Source organism: Phoca vitulina, unplaced genomic scaffold, assembly GCF_004348235.1.
Source record: "Phoca vitulina isolate PV1807 unplaced genomic scaffold, GSC_HSeal_1.0 scaffold119, whole genome shotgun sequence".
Lineage (NCBI taxonomy): Eukaryota > Metazoa > Chordata > Mammalia > Carnivora > Phocidae > Phoca > Phoca vitulina.
In genome coordinates, this window is record NW_022589822.1 from 784060 (window position 1) to 808189 (window position 24130).

A 24130-nucleotide genomic window follows, 5' to 3' on the forward strand; every position below is an offset into this window, starting at 1 on the left:
ATTGTCTGCACACATAAACATTCAGTCTATAGCAGTGTTATATACAATTTCCAGTTTGCCTTGTTAACAGTAGAAGAGAGTGGGATGGAAGCTTTACTTCCAGCTTCTGGAAAAGTGGGTTCAAAGAAGGTCCACCAAAATGAATGACATTTTCCTTTCTTCACACAGGTTTTCTCCTAGGGTGCCAAGATCTTTGCCATTCAACACATCAGTCATGTACAAAAAGACTGTGTTCGTAGAGTTTACAGATGACCTTTTCAACATTGCCAAGCCCAGGCCACCATGGATGGGTAATATAAACAATATAGACTGTTTATTATGAAACTGAGTATCTGATGTCCTAGCAAGGATCCCCCAGTCTTGGAGCTACAGTTGTAGAAGGCCAGGCTTCCCTTACTACCACCTGTTGGGGAAATACACTGACACAGAATATTCTCTCTCTTTGCTGGACTCTCCTCCTCTGCTTGTTCTCTAGATGTTAGAGTGCTCTGGGTCTTGGACCTGGGTTTGTCTTATCTTTTCTTTACCTTCGATCACTAGCTGATCTTATCCAGTCCCACAATTTTAAGATATCCCTATGCTAGTAACTCCCAGGTTTATATCTTCAGTTCAGGCTGCTTGCATGATACATCCACTTAGATGTCAAATAAGCATGTAACAGGATATCAAAATAAGACATCTCCTACCTTAGAATTATTGCTGAGAATTATAGGTGACAAGTACTCCCAAATTCTAAAGAGAGATTGGGAGCACCCGGCTGGCTCAGTCAGTAGAGCACATGGCTCTTGATCTTGTGGTTGTAAGTTCAAACCCTATGTTGGGTATAGAGATTATTTTTTAAAATTATAAAAGGTCAGTTTTACCCAGTTTGAAATCTTGGACTAAGAGAAAAGAAATAAATTTTATGAGACAGAAACAAACCATGGGAAACTCTTAACAATAGAGAACAAATAGAAGGTTGATGGAGGGAGGTGGGTGGGGATGGGCTAGATCGGTGATGGATATGAAGAAGGACACATGTTATGATAAGCACTAGATATTGTATGTAAGTGATGAATCATTGAATTCTCCTGAAACCAGTATATGTATGTATGTATGTGTATGTGTGTATATATATGTATGTACACACACACACACACACACATATATATATATATATATATATATATTTAGAGTGAGAGAGAATGAGGAAGAGGAGCAGAGAGAGAGGGAGAGAAAGAATCCCAAGCAGGCTCCACACCCAACACAGAGCATGTTGCAGGGCTTAATCTCAAGACCCTGAAATCATGACCTGAACCGAAATCAAGACTCAAATATTTAACCAACTGAGCCACCCAGGCGCCCCTACTCCTGAAACCAATATTGCACTGTATGTTAACTACCTAGAATTTAAATTAAAATCTGATGGAAAAAAAAAAGAGATGTCAGCCCTCATATGTAGGACTTATTCAGGGACTTGTTCAGGTGGTGACCCAAAATTGGTTCTGCAACCCTCAGCCCATCTTGCACCTCAAGCCTAAATAAAAGAAGGCTAGGAACTTATGAAATAATTTAGGTTTGAGGATTTCTTTGTAAACCATTTTTGGTGATTTGTATGTTCCCCAGCCCATAGTGGGAGGAAGGTTTCACCCTCATGTCAAGCTGTAGTGAGGAAGCCTTTAGGAGAACCACTTAGAAGACTTGACATAAGACCTGTGGAACGCCTAAGACTCTGACTAGTTCCTGCTTTTTATCTGAAAAAACTTTCAAGGTCAGAGTCTTCAGGGAACTTCCCCTGATGGCATAATAAAGAGAGTGGGTTATAGCTGAAGCTAACTGCACTACCACTGTTAGGTGTGAGATGAGGAAGGTCATAGGACAAGATTCGTCTCAAGAAGACCCTGCCTGAGAGGCCTTCCTGCCAGGGCTAGGTGACCCCGATAGAAAAAGTCTCTCTAATTGTATTGCCAGAAGCAGAAACTGAGAAGAGATATACAAGTGACAGCTGGAGAGGGCATGATTTGGAAGGAGAGAGTCTCCAAAGAACTCATATAAGTTCCCTAAGAAAGAGAGAGACAGAATTTTGGCATGCCCCACAACCAGGGGCTAGCAAAGCCACATTATCACTATTCTTTCCAAGAAAGATCTTGTCATCATGCCTCTTTTTACACCCCTGTCCTTTTCTTACTAGCTACAAGCTTAGAGGGTCAGGAGATAGAAGGTGAGTGGGGGAGGCGGATTCGGAGAGGAAGATGAGAAAGCTGGAGGAGGGAGGGACCCTTACATTGCAGGATACATCAGATGTTTGATATTAAGCTAGACTGCTAATATGTGATGGTTACTGGAAAACATTGGAATTGTTCAAAGTGCAAGAGGGGAAACTCCACGTAACACAGGTGGTTTTTTTTTAAGATGTTATTTATTTATTTGACACAGAGAGAGAGCACAAGCAGGGGGAGCAGGAGAGGGAGAAGCAGCTCCCCGCAGAACAGGGAGCCCAAAGCGGGACTCGATCCCAGGAACCTGGGATCATGACCTGAGCCAAAGGCAGACACTTAACTGACTGAGCCACCCAGGTGTCCCTCCACATAGCACAGTTAAAAACTATGAAAAATAAATCTCTTTGATGTTTTTGACCCATTGAATCCACTTCATTCAATAAATCATTTGTAGGCATCTTATACTTAATATGTTTATAAGTCAGAAGTCTTGATTTTCCTCTTAATTTTCTGCCTCTTGGCCTGCCTACCACCCAGTTGCACAAACCCAAACCACAGGAGTCATCCCTGGCTGCTCTTGTTTTTTTTCCTATCTCTAACATCCAATCCATCAGCAAGTCTTGTTGACTATTCATCCAAAACAAGTCCCAAGTCTGCATACTTCTTGTAAATTCCAAATTCACCCAAACTCCTGTGGCCTACAAAGTCCTACATGTTATGTTCCCTGCCTGCCTTTATAACCTTATTTTCTCTTATTCCCCTGTTCATTCACATGTTACTCAACTGTGTCAAGATTATTCCTGTCTCAGGACTTTTCCATTTGTTTTATCTGCTTTGAATGTTATTCTACTAGATATTTACAAATCTTGCTTCTTTTCAATTTAGTTAGATCTCTGCTCAAATGCCACCTCTTCAAAGATGCCCTTCCTAACCACTATATTTAAAAGATTCTGTCTCCTGCTTCATCATTTTCTAGCACACCACCATCTTTTATAGCATTTACAACAATCAGAATATTTCTTGTTGGGGCGCCTGGGCGGCTCTGTTGGTTAGGCGTCTGCCTTCGGCTCAGGTCATAATCCCAGATTCCCACGATTGAGTCCCATGTCAGGCTCCCCACTCAGCGGGGAGTCTGCTTCTCCCTCTGACCCTCCCCCCTCTTGTGCTTTCTCTCTCATTCTCTCTCTCAAATAAATAAAAATATTTTTTAAAAAAAGAATATTTCTTGTTATTTCTTTATGTGCTTAATTACATTCTCCAGAATGTAGTTTCCATGATCTGTCTTCTTCACTACTGCATCTCCAGTGCCTAGGGCAGTTCCTAGACTATAGTAGGAACTCAACTATTAGTTGAATGAATGAATACATTGAATAAATTGCCAGAAATCTATCCTCAGAACAACCATGACTCTGAGCTGGTGATAGCAGTTTATGCGTTTATTCAGTCAGTTACTACTTTTTATTGATAATCACAGGGTCATGTTTTTCCACTGTGACTTTGGCCATCACTTTCATAATATCAGGTTTCCTGGAGTACCACTCTCAAAGTGACCTTTGGGTGGCATCTCATTCTTGCAGGTTTGCTGGGTCCTACCATCCGTGCTGAAGTTTATGACACAGTGGTCATTATACTTAAGAACATGGCTTCTCATCCTGTCAGTCTTCATGCTGTTGGTGTATCCTATTGGAAAGCTTCTGAAGGTGAGTCAAATGCCCTCCTATTCTCCTGTCATCTCAGGGATAAAGGAGTATTGAATACAAGGTCCTACAGCTAGTGAATGGTGTACTCAGGATTCAAACCTAGGCCAATTTCATGAAGTCAGGAACATTGTCATTTTCGTCTAAGCCCTGAAGTTTATTTTTTTTAAGATTTTATTTTTTTGAGAAAGAGAGTGAGCACACATGTGCGCACAAGCAGGGGGAGCAGCAGAGGGAGAGGGAGAAGGAGACTCCCCGCCAAGCAAGGAGCCTGATGCAGGACTTGCTCTCAGGACCCTGCGATCATGACCTGAGCTGAAGCCAGACACTTAACCAACTGAGCCACCCAGGTGCCCCATAAGCCCTGAAGTTTAATTTGGTTCCTATTCTCCCTTGAGGAGCCAGGCCACTGATCCTAACAATTCCACTTCGTCTGCCTTCCTATGCCCAGAAAACTTCCTAGGGAGGATCAAGGCTCATGGTATGGAAGTGAAATGGATTTCATCTTCTCTTTCCTTAGATTCTGACTGTCCAGACACTTTCTCTGCTTCTCCTCCCCCCAGTTTCTAAATATGGATGCCACCATGTGATAAGAGCCACCTACCAGAAGCACAAACTGACTTTGTTAAAACAAAAACCTGTTTGGCCAGAGTCCCTACTTTACGTAGCTTCTCCTTAACCTTCACAATGCAGGAAGGGAGTGAAGGGGGTACCACAATTAACTATGATATTTTCCAGATAGACTATGGCATATATAGATCAAGAAGATTCAAGCAAATCATTAATAAACTATCAGAGCACATGCCCTATGTTGACTAATTTCTCATTCTGAAATTGGAAAGTCTTAATTTTTTGAGTTGTACTCATAAGATCAGGGCAGACTTTTCCCTCTCTTGCTGTCTCTCTCTGTCAAATAAATAAATAAAATCTTTTAAAAATTTTTTAAAAAATAAAAATATTTGCCATCTTTGCTTTAAGAAATTAAAGAAAGAAATTAAACATTATACAGTTGAATCCCTTTATGTATCCCTTCTGATTCCCTTCCTCCCTATCCAAATGTATCTACTACCTAGAATTTAATATCAGTCCATGATCACACACACACTCCTTCCCCAGGTGCCAACTCAGGTTTTTAAAAATGTCTATCACTCTCTGCCAAGGTGTTGGTCTGATGTTGCTTCTGGATGAAGCCAGTAGTACCTAGTGCACACCTGTAGTAAAAGTACAGGCAGAGTAGGGGCAGTGCAAGGGTCTCTTGTACTGCTCTGTTGGAGAGGTCCCTCTCTCAGATGTATAGATGTTATGGGATAAGGTATAAATAAAGAGCCTCCTGAATGTTTTGGGCTGCTCTGGAACTCCAGAGACCATTATAAATCCAGGAAGTTATAGTGAAGTTGCTAGAAAAATGTTTCAATAGAAGTATAAGGCATTATGTCAGTGCCTTTAAATAGTTTCTACTTCTGTCCACTGAAATGACCTAGAAGCAAAGATACTTCATTAACAATGAACACATATAGTGCTCAATTTAGAATCAAGGTATCAAACTAATCCAGGGGTTAATTTTAACATCACTAAGCATGAGACAGCCAGAAAATATCTGCCCCTGATGTGATCTGCTCCTCCAGAGAAGAACCAAGTTAAAAACATTTTTAAAAAGGGCCACCTGGGTTGCTCAGTTGGTTAAGTGTCAGACTCTAGATTTTGGCTCAGATCATGATCTTCAGGGTTGCGAGTTCAAACCCCGTGTCAGGCTCCGTGCTGGGTGTGGAGTCTGCTTAAGATTCTCTTTCTCCCACTCCCTCTGCCCCTACCCTCCCCCTCCCCCTCTAAATCTCTGTATCTCATCTTTCCATGACCATTACTCATTAGAGAGTCTGGGACAAAGTACGTAACCAATGTATGTCTGTTGAGTTGAATTGATATGAACTAGATAAAAAGATGCAATGATGGAAGCAATACTATTGGTTAGAATCTGGAGGTCACAGTGAGAACCACTCAACCCCTCATGCTTGCATTAGTGGTCTACAACTTCTCTGAAATATATGAGGCTGTTTGATAGTCTTCCAAATTAAGTTGCAGAAAGTCTGTTTCTTTCTACTGATAGAATCTACTGATAACGATAAACTTGCTATGTTTCCTTGAGTGAACAATGGGTATGGAAAGGACAATTTTATCCCTTCTTGCTTAGGTGCTGAATATGAGGATCAGACCAGCCAAAAGGAGAAGGAAGATGATAAAGTCATTCCTGGTGAAAGCCATACTTATGTCTGGCAGGTCCTGAAAGAGAACGGTCCAATGGCCTCTGATCCACCATGTCTCACCTACTCATATTTTTCTCATGTGGACCTGGTGAAAGACCTGAATTCAGGCCTCATTGGAGCCCTGCTGGTTTGCAAAGAAGGTAAGTGTGAGAAAGGGTAGGACTCAAATCAAATAAGCATGGAAGTATAAACATCTGGGTCAATTATTAAAGCATTTGTGTTCTTTCATTTAAAGGAGGTTCTTTTTCCTAGCAACATGCCCATGGAAAGAAAATACTACATTCAGTGAGCTATCTCAGTAGTGCCTTTTGTAAATTTTGTGTTAAGTTCCCTGAAAGCTTTCTGGAGATAAACACATCCAACTGTGTCATCTGTATCTCAAAAGCATTTAAAAATTGGAGAAAAGCAGGGTGCCTAGGTGGCTCAGTCAGTTAAGTCCAACTGTTGATTTCAGCTCAGGTCTTAATCTCAGGGTCGTGAATTCGAGCCCCACATTGGGCTCTGCATTGGGCTCTGTGCTGGGCGTGGAGCCCACTTTAAAAAAAATAGGAGAAAAGCAAACATCTATAACTTGTTATTCTAAAAATCATCTTAAATTTAATTAAACCTGGGGCACCTGGGTGGCTCAGTCCTGACCCCATTGTCCTGGGATTGAGCCCCACATCGGGCTCCCTGCTTCTCCATCTCCCTCTGCTGTTCCTCCTGCTTGTGCTCACTCTCTCTCTATCAAATAAATAAATAAATAAAATCTTTAAAAAATTTAATTAAACTTGTTTTTTTAAAAGATTTTATTTATTTATTTGAGAGAGAGAAACACAGCTAGAGAGGGAACACAAGCGGGGGGAGTGGGAGAGGGAGAGGGAGAAGCAGGCTTCCCGCGGAGCAGGGAGCCTGACATGGGGCTCGATCCTAGGACCCTGGGAGGATGACCTGAGCCAAAGGCAGAGGCTTAACGACTGAGCCACCTGGGCGCCCCTAATTAAACCTGTTTTTAATTTATAGTTTAATAGCATACACTAAATTAGGGAAGTAAACATTGCAGAATTTTCTTTAATTCTAAGTTTTTAATAGTGAAATCAGCTTCATGGGACGTTTTTTTCCTTTGACTATTACTGCATGTCCCCATAATTTAGTGGCTAAAAATGACAGTCATCATTTATCATTTCTCATGGTTTTTGTGGGTCTCTCATGGAATTTGGGAGTATGTTTACTTGGTGGTCTGTCTCAGGATTTCTTTTTTTTTTTTTAATTTGCTCTAGCTATTTATTTATTTATTATGAGAGTGCAAGGGTGTGTGTGCATGTGCAGGGACGGGCAGAGGGAGAGGGAGAGAGAGAATCCTCAAGCAGACTCCCTGCTGAGCACGGAGTCCAACTCGGGGCTTGATCCCATGACCCATGAGATCATGACCTGAGCTAAAATCAAGATTCAGATGCTTAACCAACTGAGCCACCCAGGTGCCCCAAAATGCCCTAGCCCTTTAGCCTCTCCCCAAGGCTTTCTACTCCCTGCCTTGAAACCTTGCCTTTGGAAGAGGAAGAGAAGGGCAGGAAGAAGCACCAGATCTGAGGCACCTGGGTGGCTCAGTCATTAAGCGTCTGCGTTCGTTCGGCTCAGGTCATGATCCTGGGGTCCTGGGATCGAGCCCCGCATCAGGCTCCCTGCTCGGCGGGAAGCCTGCTTCTCCCTCTCCCACTCCCCCTGCTTGTGTTCCCTCTCTCGCTGTGTCTCTCTCTGCCAGATAAATAAATAAAATCTTTAAAAAAAAAAAAAAAGAAGCAGCAGCAGCAGATCCCTGGCCAGACTGGAGACCTTATATGAGCCACTCTACCTCTCAGAATGACAGCCGGATCTGCAGTCCTCTTGTACCCCACTGTCTGATGAGGTTGTAGTCAAATAGTGCTGGAGCCAAGGTCATCCTGAATGAAACTTTATTCACATGTCTGGCACCTGGGCTTGGAAACTCAAATAGCTGGAGCTTTCCACAGGGTCTTTTCAGCATGGGAGGTACAGGGTAGCCAGTAGTTTTTTTCCTTTTAAATGGACTCTATTTTTAGAATAGTTTAGGTTTACAGCAAAATTGAGCAGAAAGTACAGAGAATTCCCAAATACCACCTGTCTGCCACCCACACACAGAGCCTGCCCCACTATCAACATCCTGCACCAGAGTGGTGTGCCTGTTACAATTGTAACCTACACTGACATTATCAACCAAAGTCCATACTTTACATGAGGGTTCACTCTTGTTGGTTTGCAGTCTACAGGTTTGGACAAATGTAGAATGACATGTATCCACCATTATAGTATCATACAGAATAGTTTCACTATTCTAAAAATCCTCTGTGTCCCCACCTATTCATCCTTTCCTGTCCCACCCCCAGCAACCACTGATTTTTTAAATTGTCTCCATAGTTTTGCCTTTTCCAGAATGTGAAATAGTTGAAATTATACAGCATGTAGCCTTTTTATATTGGCTTCTTCCACTTAGTAATATGCATTTAGGTTTCCTCCATGTCTTCTCATGGCTTGATAGCTTTTTTCTTATTAGCACTGAATAATATTCTGTTGTCTGGATGGACCACAGTTTATTTATCTACTCACCAATGAAGGACATCTTGGTTGCTTCCAAGTTTTAACAGTTATGAATAAAGCTGCTATAAACATCCATGTGCAGGTTTGTATGCATACATAGTTTTCAACCCCTTTGGGTAAATGCCAAGGAGCACAGTTGCTGGATCCTATGGCAAGAGTATGCTTTCTTTTGTAATGAAGTCTTGCCATTTACAATGACAGGGATGGAGCTAGAGAGTATAATGCTAAGCAAAATAAGTTGAAGACAAATACCTTATGATTTCACTCGTGAAATTTAAGAAACAAAACATATGAGCAAATGGGGAAAAAAGGAAACAGAGAGGCAAACCAAGAAACAGGCTTAACTACAGAACAAACTGATGGTTACCAGAGAGGAGGTGGGGAGGGATGAGTTGCATACGTGATGGGGATTGGCATCTGACATATGGGTGCAGGGAAGTCTGGTAGAACTGAGCCCTTAACCTGTGGGAATCTACACCATCTCCAGGGAAATAGTTTCAGAATTAAGTTAAAATGTAGGACACCCAGCTGATGTCACAGAATTGTTTGGTGGTAGGGAAAAACCCATGTACACTGGAATTGGTGTCACAATTATAGGCAATTTCTTATAAAGGTAAATATATATTTAATTTCCATTCCTGAGTATTTACCCTAGACAAATGAAAACTTAATATTCACATAAAAATCTGTATGTACATTAATGTTCACAGCAGCTTTATTTGTAATAGCCAAGAACTGGAAACAACCTAAATGCCCTTCAACAAGTGAATGGTTAAACAAACTGTAGTACATCCATACCATACATCTATCTATACCTGTGTTAAGGCCCATGACTTATACACCAAAAGTAAAAGTCAGTTTCACTACTTGGTAATTTTAAAAATAAAAAGAATTCAAATGTTTTCAGACAGCTTTACCTATATTTTAAATTTGTATAGGTGAGTTACTTTCTTCGTCCAATCGAAGATTTACTTTCAAGTGTCAAGGGTACAAGAAAAAAGAAGAATGTCATAAACAAAAATCTTCCTGCTTAAAGTAAGCCTGCAAAGAAAATTTCCCAATGAAGAAATACAATGCTAAGAAAGACAACCAACAAATTCAATAATTAAAGCATGAAGCAAGTTCATTTGTAACATTAACAACTTGAAATATTGGTATACATGGTGTTCACTTGAAGTGTGATTATAGGGGTTTAATATCGATCATTGTTATTTTGGTCATAATACTTTGCAAAAGTAAAAAAAGTTAAAAGCATAATAGAAATTATTTATATTTGCCTATATGCACACTTCCCATGAACAGCATTTACAGTTTTTGCAATTTTCCTCTTTTAAGTTTGTTCTGAATACATGTATATATACGTATATGAAATATGATTATATGGGCTTATATTTTGCATGTTTCTTTAATTTCATTTTCTGAGTAATTCATTTTTCTTGTATTTTACATAAATACTGGTCTGCAACAAATTTGAAATGAAAAAAGTCGTTTACCCCAAATAGTATTAGAAGAACTGGTATAGGACACCTGACACCAAAGAAGCAATACTATGGTAAGGTTAACAGGAGACCAAAAGACAAAGCAGTAGATGAAGTGATGTCTCCTCCTAGTGTTGATTTCCTATGACAGGATTCTCAATAGAAGATAAATGTTCTCACTTTTTTTTCAGGGAGTCTGGCCAAAGAAAGGACACAGACCTTGCATGAATTTGTACTACTTTTTGCTGTATTTGATGAAGGTTAGTGAGCTGCAATCTGAATTTGGGGCTCCTAAAAAAATAGAATATATTAATTTAATCTGGTATTTGAGAATGAGGGCTGCTATTGTCCAGAGGAAGTGATTATAGAAAGATCATAAACTGTTCAGGAATGAAGGAAGTGGGGATGGAACTGAATTTCCAGAAAAAATACAGCCTGAGTTCCATTGGGAGCTATCAGGTAAGAAGATAGAGGAGCTGGGTAACAGGCTGGGTTTATCCCCCTCATTAAATCCATTAACAAAGACTTTTAGCTCTAATTTTTAAATACTTCCTTTTATCTTTTTTCATTATTATTATGTTATGTTAATCACCATACATTACATCATTAGTTTTTAATGTAGTGTTCCATGATTCATTGTTTGTGTATAACACCCAGTGCTCCATGCAGAACGTGCCCTCTTTAATACCCAACACCGGGCTAACCCATCCCCCTACCCCCCTCCCCTCTTATCTTTTTTTAGAAAATTTTATTTATTTTTTAATTTAAATTTTAAAAAGATTTTTGGTTGAAGTATAGTTGACATCTGTTAGTTTCAGGTGTAGAGAATAATGATCCGATTATATATATTATGAAATGCTCACCATGATAAGTGTATTGCAGTAGTATTGACCATATTCCCTAGGCTGTACTTTCATCCCTGTGACTTACTTTTTTTATAACTGGAAGTTTGTACTTCATTAACCCCTTCACCTACTTGCCCATCTCCCAACCCCCACCACCCCCTGTCAACCACCAGTTTGTTCTCTGTGTTTGTGGGTCTGTTTCTGCTTTGTCTGTTTTGTTTTTTAGATTCTACGTAAAAGTGAAGCCATACAGTATTTCTCTTTCTCTGACTCATTTCACTTAGCATAAGTGAAATACTCTCTAGGTCCATTTATGTTGCTGCAAATGGGAAGATCTCATTCTTTTATGTATATATACACACACATACCACCTGTTCTTTATCCATTCATCTATGGATGGACACTTTGGCTGCTTCCATATCTTGGCTATTGTAAATAATGCTGCAGTAAACATAGGGGTACATATATCCCATCGAATTAGTGGTTTTGTATTTTGGGGGTAAATACCCAGAAGTGGAATTACTGGATCATAGAGTAGTTCTATTTTTCATGTTTTGAGGACCCTCCATACTGTTTTCCACAGTGTCTGCACCAGTTTGCACTCCCAACAATAGTGCACAAGGCTTCCTTTTTCTCCTCATCCTTGCCAACACCTGTTATCTCTTGTCTTTTTGATACTAGCCATTTTTGAGTAATGTGAGGTGGTATCTCATTGCAGTTTTGATTTGTATTTCCCTGATGATTAGTAATTAGGTTGAGCATCTTTTCATGTGTCTTTTTAAGACAATTTTTTTAAAAAAAATGAATATTTAAGGGGTACAATATGATGATTTGATATACGAAAGATAATAAAATGATTACTATAGTCAAGCTAATCAATATATGTCTCCTCACATAGTTACCATTTTTTGTGTGTGATGAGTGCACCTATAACCTAGTCCTTTAGCATATTTTCAGTGTAGTTACCACACCTGTATAGCAGATCCCTGGAACTTACTCATCTTAAAACTGAAAGTTTGGGAGCACCTGAGTGGTGCAGTTGAGTGTCCAACTCTTGGCTTCGTCTCAGGTCATGATCTCAGGATTATGAGATTGAGCCTCTGTGTCAGACTCTGTGCTCAGCGCGAAGTCTGCTTGAGAATTCTTTCTCTCCCCCTCTCTCTCTTCCCCTCCCCCTCTCTAAAAAAATAAATCTAAAAAAGTACTGAAAGTTTGTACTCTTTAGACAATAATTCCCCATTTCCCCCACCCCTCTGCTCCTGGCAACCAGCATTCTGCTGTGTGCTTCTGTGTGGTAAGTTACTTAAACTCTTTGTGTCTCAGTTTCCTCAAATTGAAAATTGAAATAATAATACTTTCTTCATAGGATAGTTGTGGGGATTAAGTAAGTGATTTAAATTAAGTAAATTAGAACATTATGTGGTGCAGAACTTCTGCCACCTCCTCCTCCTAATATAAGCAACAGCATGATCATCTTCTCTCCCATCTTATCCTCCCACACTGCCTCTTCTGAATTGAGGACCTCATCATCCCTCTCCTGACTAGTCTCCCTGTCTTTTTGTGTCCCCAACACTCCATTATTACTGATGACCTGTCTAGCCTCACTGTACAGGCCCCAGCCACCCTGAACACAGTTTGTATCACACTGAAACGTACCATGCTCTTTCTTGCATCCAGACCCTTGTTTATGCTGTTACCTCTGCCTAGAAAGCCTGTCTGCACCTTCACACCAAGTTAAGTTTTTCCTTCTCCTTCCAGTCTGCATTTTACATTTATACGTTTCCACAGCACCTGGAGTTTCCTCCTTATCACATTAAATCATCATTGCCTGCTTCTTTGATTTTATATCCCTTTCCCTTCAAGTCAAGTGAAGTCCCTTCTCCTCTCTGCATCTGTATTAGCCTGTTCTAATCTCTGTTACATTACTCTCCACTCTGTTACAATTGTCAATTTCTCTATTCAAGCTAAATTGTAAGCACCTTGAAGGCAGAGACTGTGTCTTCTCTGTCCTCAGTGCCTAGCACTCAGTAGTGCTCAGTAAATATGTTTGGATGAATGAACGAATCAGTAGATGAACAGATAAAGGAACTTAATTTCAGGGAGGTGGGTGGAAAGCTTTCAGGTTCTTGAGTTTTCATTACTACAATCTGAATGAAGCAATTAGGATGAGGACAGGGACTGAGAGCCCTTTTCTAAGATGATTTTCATCTGCTCCCTTTTAAATGAGTCAGTGAATGAATAGAATGAAGTCCTCATGGCACAAACTAACCGATATTCTCCCTTCTAGTTATCATTTGCCATCATCCCTTCCCATCTACTGTTATGGACAAATATAGGGAGAGATAATCAATTTGAGCAAGAAATGTCTGCCTTTTGGTAATTGTCTTCTGCCTTTCTCTTACTGACTTTGAGGGCAAGTCATCCATGCCTACTGTACTGACAAAAATGCTTAAGGTGTGAGCACTCTTTGACCCATGGGAGGGAGGGAAGGAGAGAGGGAGAGTGATTCATGAGACAGACACTTAGCTGGCCCTATATTTGCCTCCTCTCTCATCAGGGAAAAGTTGGCACTCAGAAACAAATGAGGCTTTGGATCCTGCATCTGCTCAGGCCCAGCATGAAATGCACACAGTCAATGGCTATATAAACAGGTCTCTGCCAGGTATGTACACACCTGCTCAGGAATCCTCAGGGTCAGGGCGCCTGGGTGGCGCAGCCAGTTAGGCATCTGACTCTTGGTTTCAGCTCAGGTCATGATCTCAGAGTCATGAGATGGAGCCCTGCTTTGTGTGCCACCCTCAACGGGGAGTCTGCTTGAGAACCTTTCCCTCCCCGTCTGCCCCTTCCTCCGTGCATGCTCTCTCATGCACTCTCTCAAATAAATAAATAAATAAAATCTTAAAAAAAAAAAAAAAGAATCCTCAGGGTCTTCTGCATTCACCACCAGAGCTCTCTTCTCTGGTTCTCCTCAGACAGCTCTGTATCCCCAGAGGAAAGCCCACTGAATTCTGGCCTCTGGTGAGGGCTTAAACTGAAGTGGCTGATTCTTCTTCCAGTGACCTAAAAATGAAGCCCTGCCCATGTACACAGAGCTCACAGATTTCTCTTCCCTTTTGCTTAAATATAGGTGAACAGCCAAGGATGAACAAATATTTAAGGGAAACCTGAAACATGAAAGGGATATGCAGAGATAAACAAAAAAATAATAATCCCAGAAGAAAAAGAGATAATACTTAGAAGAAAACTTGTCAAAAGGTCTACTTAGTATTTTCATAAAGATTCAAGAAGATACTGCATCAATAAAGTAATAATATGATTCTATGAAAAGAAACAATCAAACCAGGAGTATGCTAACAAAAGTTAGGAATATGATTGTGAAAATACAAACTCAATAGAAGGTAGTTAGAATAGAGAAAATCTCCCAGAAAGTAAAACAAAAAGAGATTTGGAATACATTTTAAAACAGATTTTAAAAATCAAAGAAATGATAGAAGAAAGTGTTAAGGATGAAAATATTTGAGTTTTCATACTCAAATTTCCCAGCAGGATAAATAAAAAAAGATCCCCACACAAAATTATGATTGTGGAATTTCAGAGAACAAAGAGAAGATGTTAAAGCTTCCCCTGGGAAAAAGAGGTCCCATACAAAGGCATGAGAATTAAATTGGCAATACCATTCAGGGCTTTCTAGGCCTTACTAGAGAGTTTGGATTTGAGACAGACAAGAGATAATGGTAGCTAGCTTGAATTAAGATGTGGGGGGGGGTAGTAATGATGGTGAAAAAATATGTATATTTGAAAGCTTCAGGAGGCAAAATATGAGACAGCTGTGCCCTAGTAGTTAACAGTGTAAGATCTAAACATACAGCTGCTTGGGTTCCAATTTGAACTGGGCATCAGGATCCTCTCCTGATAACAATAGTTTCTACATTCATGTGATTACTGGAGTTGAATGAGTTAAAACTTGTAAAATAGTTTGGACAGTGCTTGATATAAAACAAGTGCTCAGTAAATATTAGTATTATTAATTATATTGTCATAATTAGTATCAGACTGGATTTAGGAAGTGAGAGTGGTGAGAAGAATAACTCTCACTTGCATAATTTTGATATTATTCAAAGATAAAATATTTATTAACAAGAGAATAAGCCTAGGGCTGAGTCCTAGGTGATCCGTCATTTAATGAAGGGTCAGGAAAGGAGGCAGAAGAGGGAGCTATCTAAACAACAGGGGAACAAAACCCAGAGAGGGTTGGCACAGAGGACAAGGGAGGAAGAGAATCTCAAGAAGGAATGAGTGGTCACCAGGTGCAGATTATTGAAAAGTGTCCATTGGATTTAGCAGCACGACACTCATTGCTGACCTTGGCAAGAGCTATTGGTTTGGCAGTACCCCAGCATCCTCGGAAAGTTTGGTTCCAAGTTAGTAATAAAATTTGAAGGTCAATTTGTCTATCCTATCCTAGAAAGTGTTTTCCATTTCAAATTCTCTACTTCTTGACCATAACTGTCTTACTTTCCCATGTTACAGGTCTGACTGGATGTCACAAGAGATCAATCTATTGGCATGTGATTGGAATGGGCACCACCCCCGAAGTGCACTCAATTTTTCTAGAAGGTCACACATTTCTTGTGAGGAACCATCGCCAGGCCTCCTTGGAGATCTCACCAATCACTTTCCTTACTGCTCAGACATTCCTGATGGACCTTGGCCAGTTTCTACTGTTCTGTCATATCCCTTCCCACCAACATGGTAATATCTGTTGATCTTAAAAACGAGTATTATAAATATTCAGCTCTTCTTTTACTGTCCACTGTCCATTATAAGATTTTACCTTGGATGTAAGAGGGCTTGAGTGTTAGTAGTACTGGTGAATTTTTAGTTTAAATGACTATAATAGCGGAGGGGAGACATTTTAGGGACGAATGAGGTGGTGAAAGTGGGGAGGACAGTGTATCATTGGTTTCCTGGCCAGATCCAATTAACCAGGCTTCAGTGCTATGGAGAGAGGGATTGTAGATCATAGCTAAAGAGATGGGGGTTTTTTTTAAGATTTTATTTGCTTATTTGACAGACAGAGACACAGCGAGAGAGGGAACGCAAGCAGGGGGAGTGGGAGAGGGAGAAGCAGGCTTCCCGCAGAGCAGGGAGCCCGATGTGGGGCTCAATCCCAGGACCCTGAGACCATGACCTGAGCTGAAGGCAGATGCTTAACCAACTGAGCCACCCAGGCACCCCTGAAGAGATGTTTTTGAGAAATTTAAGGAAATAAAAAAAGTCCAGCATTGTCTAGGTTGTAACCATAAGGGCTGCAGGCTAGCAGTAGTGATGCCCAGAGGATATTGCAGTACTCACTCTGAAACACCAGACTACTGGTGTACATAGAGGCACTCCATCAATACCTGGAAGGAGATGAGAGACATGGGAAATACAGAGCCTGTCGGGGATAGCAGACACTGGGAGAAGCAATGTGGGAGTGGAAGTTGGTGAGCATATGTGAAACACCACGTGAGGTTTTCAAAGACTTCTTAATGAGGACTTTGCAAAGGGTTAAAGGTCCTGTCTAAGCAAGTTGGGACAGTAATACGGTTTCAAATTATCATTAATGTGACCTCATTTGTAGCTACAGACTGAAAATTCATATAACATGATCATCCCACCCCCATTTTCCTTCTTGTATATTTACTCTGCTCTTTTTTTTTTTTTTTAAAGACTCTATTTATTTATTTGACAGAGAGAGACAGTGAGAGAGGGAACACAAGCAGGCAGAGTGGGAGAGGGAGAAGCAGGCTCCCCGCTGAACAGAGAGCCCGATGCGGGGCTCGATCCCAGGACCCTGGGACCATGACCTGAGCCGAAGGCAGACGCTTAACGACTGAGCCACCCAGGCGCCCTAACTCTGCTAACTCTTAATGTTGGATCAATCTAACATTCCTCTTTGTCTTCTCCTCTGTTGTGGCCCATGAGGGTTGTTGGAGAAAAACATTGAGGAGGCCTCATCTTTCGTGTCTAACAGCACTTGTTTGTTCTAGCACTCCTGTATTACCCCTCTCTTCAGATTACTTGCTTGCCTTGGAGAAGAGATTTGATCTTGCCATGCATCCACCATTTTCTCATGTTCTGTGAGTGACCTTGTTTGTAGTGCTCTGTAGTGATGAAGAATAGGGACCTCTTTTCCTCATCTGTTACATAATTTTATGGGACTTTTGACAAGATGTTAGGGGACAAAGGAAGTTGATCCTATAGGCACAGAGGAATAGGTCATTTACTTGTATGCAAGTTGGTTGTTATCTAGTTTGAGGAATTTACTTTATGTTTTGTTTTATTATTTTGACTTTTTCCCACTGATTTTAATTGTCATTTTTTCAGAAAAATGCTTTGTCTTGTTGGACCGCAGACAAATCCTTTCATTTTTAGATCTAGAAGGAATTATGTTTAAAGCCGCATGAACCCCAGACTACTTGTTTGCTGCTCCTGAAATCTACCATATTCCCCATCCTCTAGTAAATAGGTCTGCCTTCTTAGTATTGATTTTCAAAATAGCCCTATAGCATAGATTGGGTGGGAATTATTACTATCCACATATTATAAAGCTAAAGATGAGATTGAAATTGTTGAATAGACTTGCTGTAGGGCTTATAACTAGTCACAGGCAGACATGCTCTTAAAATATATAACATATATTTCCTTAACTCTAAGTTGTACCTTTTCATGTTTTTATGAACTTGAAATGTCTTAAAATTTATATCTACACTGACATTTTTCCTAGTAAACTTATTAAATCAATGGTTTGTATCATAATTCAGTGGAGTACTGGTAACTGGCAGAATGGGGAGTTGGTTTGACCTAGGCATCCAAATGCTGAAAATATACAGTTTCTCAAGTCTACTTGTTTATAATTAGAGAATTGGAGAGTGATATGTTCAGAGCCAATTCCAGAAAGAAAATATTCATACATATTATAAGAGCAAATGAGTGAGTCTTGAAAGAAGGATAAAACATATACTGGAGGAGAGTCAGGCAGAAGGGAAATGGTGAGTGCAAAAATCATAGGAAGAAACCAGCAAGTACCAGCTACGGGGGAGGTAATCCCTATAGGAGAGTGACAAGATAAGGGTATAGGTGTGGGGAAGGGAACACTTAAGAGAGGGTCTTGAAGGCCTAATGAGAGACAAAGAAGTTGTAGAAGTTAAGGCAAGTCTTATAGGAATCTGACATTGTTTGGTTTGTCTGACCTCAGGTGGTATGGAAGCTTATGTCAAAGTAGATAGCTGCCCAGAGGAACCCCAAGTACGGATGAAAAATAATGAAGAAGAGGAAGATTATGGTGATCTTTATGACTCTGACATGGACGTGGTTAGCTTTGGTGATGACAACTCCTCTCCCTTTATCCAAATCCGCTCAGTTGCCAAGAAGCATCCTAAAACTTGGGTCCACTATATTGCTGCTGAAGAGGAGGACTGGGACTATGCTCCCTCAGGCCCCACCCCCAATGATAGGTAAGCAAGCACCTTTTAACTCTTGATATGAACTCTTCCTCATTTTTAAAAGGTTATTGCCAATTATTCAAAACAACAAATCTTCAAACCATGTTTATTGTATTTACTTGTATTTTTCTCACGCCTTTTCATCGATTAAATCATTTCAGCTGTTTTAGAGCTGGATTTTAGCCACCTGTCCTCTACCTAGAATTCTCCATCCCAACATCTCATCTATTTGTGTCTCATGCAGAAGTTATAAAAATCTGTATTTGAACAATGGTCCTCAGCAGATTGGTAGGAAGTACAAAAAAGTCCGATTTATGGCATACACAGATGAAACATTTAAGACTCGTGAAGCTATTCAGTATGAATCAGGAATCCTGGGACCTTTACTTTATGGAGAAGTTGGAGACACACTGTTGGTAAGTTGAGGAAGAAGAATAAGGTTGGGTAATTATGAAGAGAAAGTCTGGAGCATTTTGAGTTTCTAAAAGCTTCATAATTCAGTTTTGTGTTCCAATGGTTATGATCTTCTAAAAATTATGTTATACAAATATAAATTATAAATTTGTTTTAAAAATATGAGTATATAGAATACAAATTTAATGCCACCCATTAAACCTGTCACCCCTTTGAAACACTTATTACATGGTCTTTGATACATATCCTTATATAATTTTTTTCCACTAATTATATAGTACAGGAATCATCAGACTGTGGCCTGTGAGCCTAATTTGGCTCATAGTGTGTTTTTGGACAGCCTGTGACCTTTCAGCCTGTGAAGGATTTTACCTTTTAATTTTTTTTAAGATTTTATTTATTTATTTGAGAGAGTGAGCGAATGAGAGAGAGCACGAGCGGTGGGGAGGAACAGAGGGGCAAGGAGAAGCATTCTCCCCACTGAGCAGGAAGCCCAACTCAGGGCTCAATCCTGGCATGGATCCCATGGATCCCGGGACTCCGGGATCACGATCTGAGCCAAAGGCAGACTCTTAACCCACTGAGTCGCCCAGGCGCCCCAGATTTTACCTTTTTAAAGTGTTGTAAAGAAAAGAATAATAATGGGCGCCTGGGTGGCTCAGTTGGTTAAGCGACTGCCTTCGGCTCAGGTCATGGTCCTGGAGTCCCGGGATCGAGTCCCGCATCGGGCTCCCTGCTCAGCAGGGAGTCTCCTTCTCCCTCTGACCATCCACCCTCTCATGCTCTCTCTATCTCATTCTCTCTCAAATAAATAAATAAAATCTTAAAAAAAAAAAAGAAAGAAAAGAATAATAATAATAATAATAATACGACAAACATGTGACAGAGACTAGATATGGCTCACAAAGTTTAGAGCATTTACTGTCTGGCCCTTTCCAGAAAATGTTTGCTGTCCCTTGATATAGGGTATTAAGAAGGCTTATGCTGCAAAGAATAGGGTACTGAATAAGCCGTGGTTTAAAAAAATAGGGATTTATTTTTTCACAATCAATTTAGAGATGGATGGTTGTTTGTATCAACTCAGCTGCTCCAAAATGTTTTGAAGGATGCTGATCATTATATATGGAGTGTGAGCAGAACACCATGAACCTGTTACCAGTGCCAGAGGAGGACTCCAACTATATTACATGCCAACCACTGGGAATAGAAATCCAAACACTTCTGCCCACATCATCTTGGTAGCAGAGTCACCCAGGAAAACACAAGGCAATCAAGCCCTGGATGACACAGTGCTTCTACTTACATAGAGAAGAGACAGAGCAAGGTCAGCTCCAGTAGTATGCATGGGTCCCCTATGGCTAGCAGATATCCCTCAGCAGCCAGCACAGGGCAGTTGGCCTCTGTGTACCCCCCTTGTGCTGAGACAGAAGGATCCCAGCTCCTCCCCCAAGGAGTCTGAAATACTGAAAGCTGAGGGCATGCATGAGGGTCACTGATGCACATGCTTAAGCAGAACAAAGGACCACCCACTGAGACTGAAACAAGGAAAGATACTCCCATGCAAGGTGATAAGCCTGCCATAGGCTATGTGGGCTCTTTAGCTCCTGGTAAGGTGGTGTCCCAGGCTTAAGACCCATTCTTACATAGCCAAGTAGGGATCCAAAGACTGTGCACACAAGGCTACCTTTCCTGATGTGGAGTTTTGTTAGATAGTGCCAAAGTCTTTCAGCAATTCTGCCCCAATTTAGACCCTCACCAAGAGTGTCTGAGTATGCTTTCCCCACATCATTGACAATGTATATTATAAGCCTTCAGAAAAATTTTCCAATTTGATAAGCTAAGTATTTATATACTGTCTTCATTTGCATTTCCCCAATTAGTAGTGAAATTGCTGTTTCATGTTTGTTGACTATTTACATGACACCCTCAGCAAATTGCCTGAAATTTTGTCCAGTTTTCTATTAGGATGGTTGTCTCTTGCTTATATATTTGTAAAAGGCTTTATGCAGTGTGGATATTGGCACATTGTTATTTTTCAAATATTTTTTTCAATCTGTCACTTGTACTTTTGTCCTACAAAGATTTTTAGTCTTTATACAGTCAAGATCTTTTTTTTTAAGATTTTATTTATTTATTTGACAGAGAGAGAGCATGAGCAGGGGGGAGAAGCAAGGGGAGAGGGAGAAGCAGGCTCCCCGCTGAGCAAGGAGCCCAATGAGGGACTTGATCCCAGGACCCTGGGATCAAGACCTGAGCCGAAGGCAGATGCTCAACCGACTGAGCCACCCAGGCGCTCCTACAGTGAAGATCTTTTATCAGTCTTTTTATTTATATTTTTCTGGATATTTTTGATTTATGATTTCTGCCTTGGAATGTCTTCATCACCTCCAGATTATAAAAATAGTCTATTACAGGGCGCCTGGGTGGCTCAGATGGTTAAGCGTCTGCCTTCGGCTCAGGTCATGATCTCAGGGTCCTGGGATCGAGGCCCACATCGGGCTCCCTGCTCCTTGGGAGTCTGCTTCTCCCTCTGCCTCTCTCTCTCTCTCTCTCTCTCTCTCTGTCTCTCATGAATAAATAAATAAAATCTTTAAAAAAAAAAAAAAAAAAAAAAAAAAATAGTCTATTACATTTTATTCTTTATACTTTTATAGTTTTATTTTTACAATAAGGATTTTAATTGCTCTGGAAGTTACTTTTGGTTATAGTGTATAGTGTCAAATAAGGATTTTCCCAAATGAGAGCTAACTGGGCCAACTGATCCTTTTTTCACTAAATTAAAAATGCCTCCTTTATTATATACCAAATTGCTAATATCTGTTTTCTTTAATTGATCTGTTACCACTCTGTTTTGATGACTGCAACCTTGTCCTGTGTTTTGGTATTTGTAGAGCAAGTCTTCCCTGATTGTACTTCTTCAACATTTTAATTAGCTATCCTTGTATAATTTTTCTTCATAAATTTTATTTACCTATTTTTGAATTATCCAGTAAAAATAATTCAAAAGTCAAAAAATGTATACAGTGAAAGGCAAATTTTTCTCCCTCCCAGACTTCTAATCCCATAGTCTGATAGGCAGTCATTACTGTCAGTTTTAATATCCTCTTCCAGAAATAGTATATAAATATATATGTTTATGTTTATATTTTAAGCAAAACCAGGAGCACTATGTAAATTGTTCTGTACCTTGATTTTTTTTAACTTAACAACGTATCTTGAATATCATTTCATATCAAGATATATAGATCTACCTCATTTTTTGATTTATATAAGTTATATTCGAACATCTTCTTGAATCCTATTAAACTTTTCTATTAATGTAAGAATTTGAGGATTATTTTTTACTTCTTATATGAAAAATTTCAAACATACCTAGAGGTAGAATAGCAAAATAAAGTTCTTTGAACCCATCACTCAGATTCAACAGTTATTGACAAATGGCTAATCTCCTTTTATCTATAAACCACCTAGGCCTAACAGACATCTATAGAACAGTCCACCCACTTCCAGTAGAATACACATTCTTCTCAAGTGCACATGAAACATTCTCCAGGATAGACCATTATGCCATAGAACAAGTGTCAAAATTTTAAAGAAAACTATAGTCCAATATCCCTCATGAATATAGATACAAAAATCTTCCACAACACATTAGTATACCAAATCTAGCAACAATTTAAAAAAGAATATATGCCATGATCAAGTGGGATTTATCCCAGGATAACACAAGGTTGGTTCAATATATGAATATTAAGGCAATACACCATATTAATCAAATAAAGAACAAAAAGCACATGATCATATAATAGGTGGAGAAAAATAGTTTGACAAAATCCGCTACCCATTTGTGATGAAAAAAAGTCTCAATGAACTAGCAACAGAAGGCAAGGTCCTTAATTTGATGAAGAACATCTAAGAAAATTTATTATATGGTGAAAGATTGTTTTCCCCCTAAGACTGGGGAAAAAATTAAGGGTCTACTCTTGTCACTTCTATTTAATATTGTATTGGAAACCAGTGCAGTAAGCCAAAAAAAAAAAAAAAAAAAAAAAAACGAACAACAACCAAAAAACAAAAACAAGAATTAGAGGCATTTGGATTGGAAGGAAGAAATAATACTGTCTTTATTTGCAGATGACATGATCTTATATGTAGAAAATAATTAATACATAATAAAAAAATCATAGGAAATTGGGATTGCAAGAGACATCCTTATCCTAATAAAGATCTGCAGAAAACCTATAGTCACCATCACACTTGGTAGTGAAACTCAGAAATCCTTCTGTTAAAGATCAGGATAGGGGCGCCTGGGTGGCTCAGTTGTTAAGCGTCTGCCTTCGGCTCAGGTCATGATCCCAGGGTCCTGGGATCAGGCTCCCGTCGGCGGGAGGCCTGCTTCTCCCTCTGCCACTCCCCCTGCTTGTGTTCCCTCTCTCGCTGTGTCTCTCTCTTCAAATAAATAAATAAAATCTTTAAAAAAAAAAAAAGATCAGGATAAAACACATCTCTGTGATATTTTACTAGAAACTGTAGCCAGTGTTCTTAGGAGAAAAAGTTTTCAGATTGGAAAGAAATAAACAAAACTGTTATTATTTGAAGATTAAGTAAATGTATGACACTTGGTGGGAGCCAGATTTCTTGTTGGAGAGGGTAATAATAAAATAAGGCTAGAATAAATCTTGGGATTCTGGATTAGAATTGGAGGCATCAGTATAATTCTTAATATAGTAAGAAAGTACCCAATAAAAGAATAGGACAATGTCAAAGGAACACAGGAGTGTTCAGAGCTTCTAATGGCCAAGGTGGAAGAATTTGAGCAACAAAATAAAGTAGTATTGGATTATACCCCAAAGTATAAAATAAACATCCATGAATCATTACTGATGTAAATAAATGATTAAATAAGCAAATAAATGAGGAAGTAGAGACATAGTTCACATACAGAAGAGTTCTAAAAAAAATTATGTAGGTATGTAATTCTTTTGGGGTTAATTTTTGTAAAAGGTGTAAGGTCTATGTCTAGATCCCTTCTCTCTCTCTCTCTCTCTTTTTTTTTTTTTTTTTTTTTTTGCATGTGGATGTCTGGTGGTTCTAGCACCATTTGTTGATAAGACTATCTTTGTACCATTTTATTGTCTTCTGCTTCTTTGTCAAAAAT

At 39.7% G+C, this 24130-nt stretch overlaps 2 protein-coding genes across 5 annotated transcripts in view; one reads left to right on the forward strand and one right to left on the reverse strand.

The window, feature by feature from the left end:
- Positions 1-24130, forward strand: part of F8 (coagulation factor VIII) — a 126682-nt gene that overhangs the window by 20940 nt on the left and 81612 nt on the right. For all 4 annotated transcript variants that reach the window (XM_032398724.1, XM_032398722.1, XM_032398721.1 and 1 more), the window contains 8 exons: positions 169-290; positions 3776-3898; positions 6084-6296; positions 10418-10486; positions 13629-13733; positions 15602-15823; positions 18312-18570; positions 18803-18974. In XM_032398724.1, coding sequence (XP_032254615.1) covers positions 215-290; positions 3776-3898; positions 6084-6296; positions 10418-10486; positions 13629-13733; positions 15602-15823; positions 18312-18570; positions 18803-18974 — 1239 coding nt within the window. In that variant the 5' untranslated portion in view covers positions 169-214. The remainder of the gene's footprint in view (positions 1-168; positions 291-3775; positions 3899-6083; positions 6297-10417; positions 10487-13628; positions 13734-15601; positions 15824-18311; positions 18571-18802; positions 18975-24130) is intronic.
- The window catches only part of F8A1 (coagulation factor VIII associated 1), a 92472-nt gene that overhangs the window by 4765 nt on the left and 63577 nt on the right, over positions 1-24130 (reverse strand). The window lies entirely within an intron of this gene.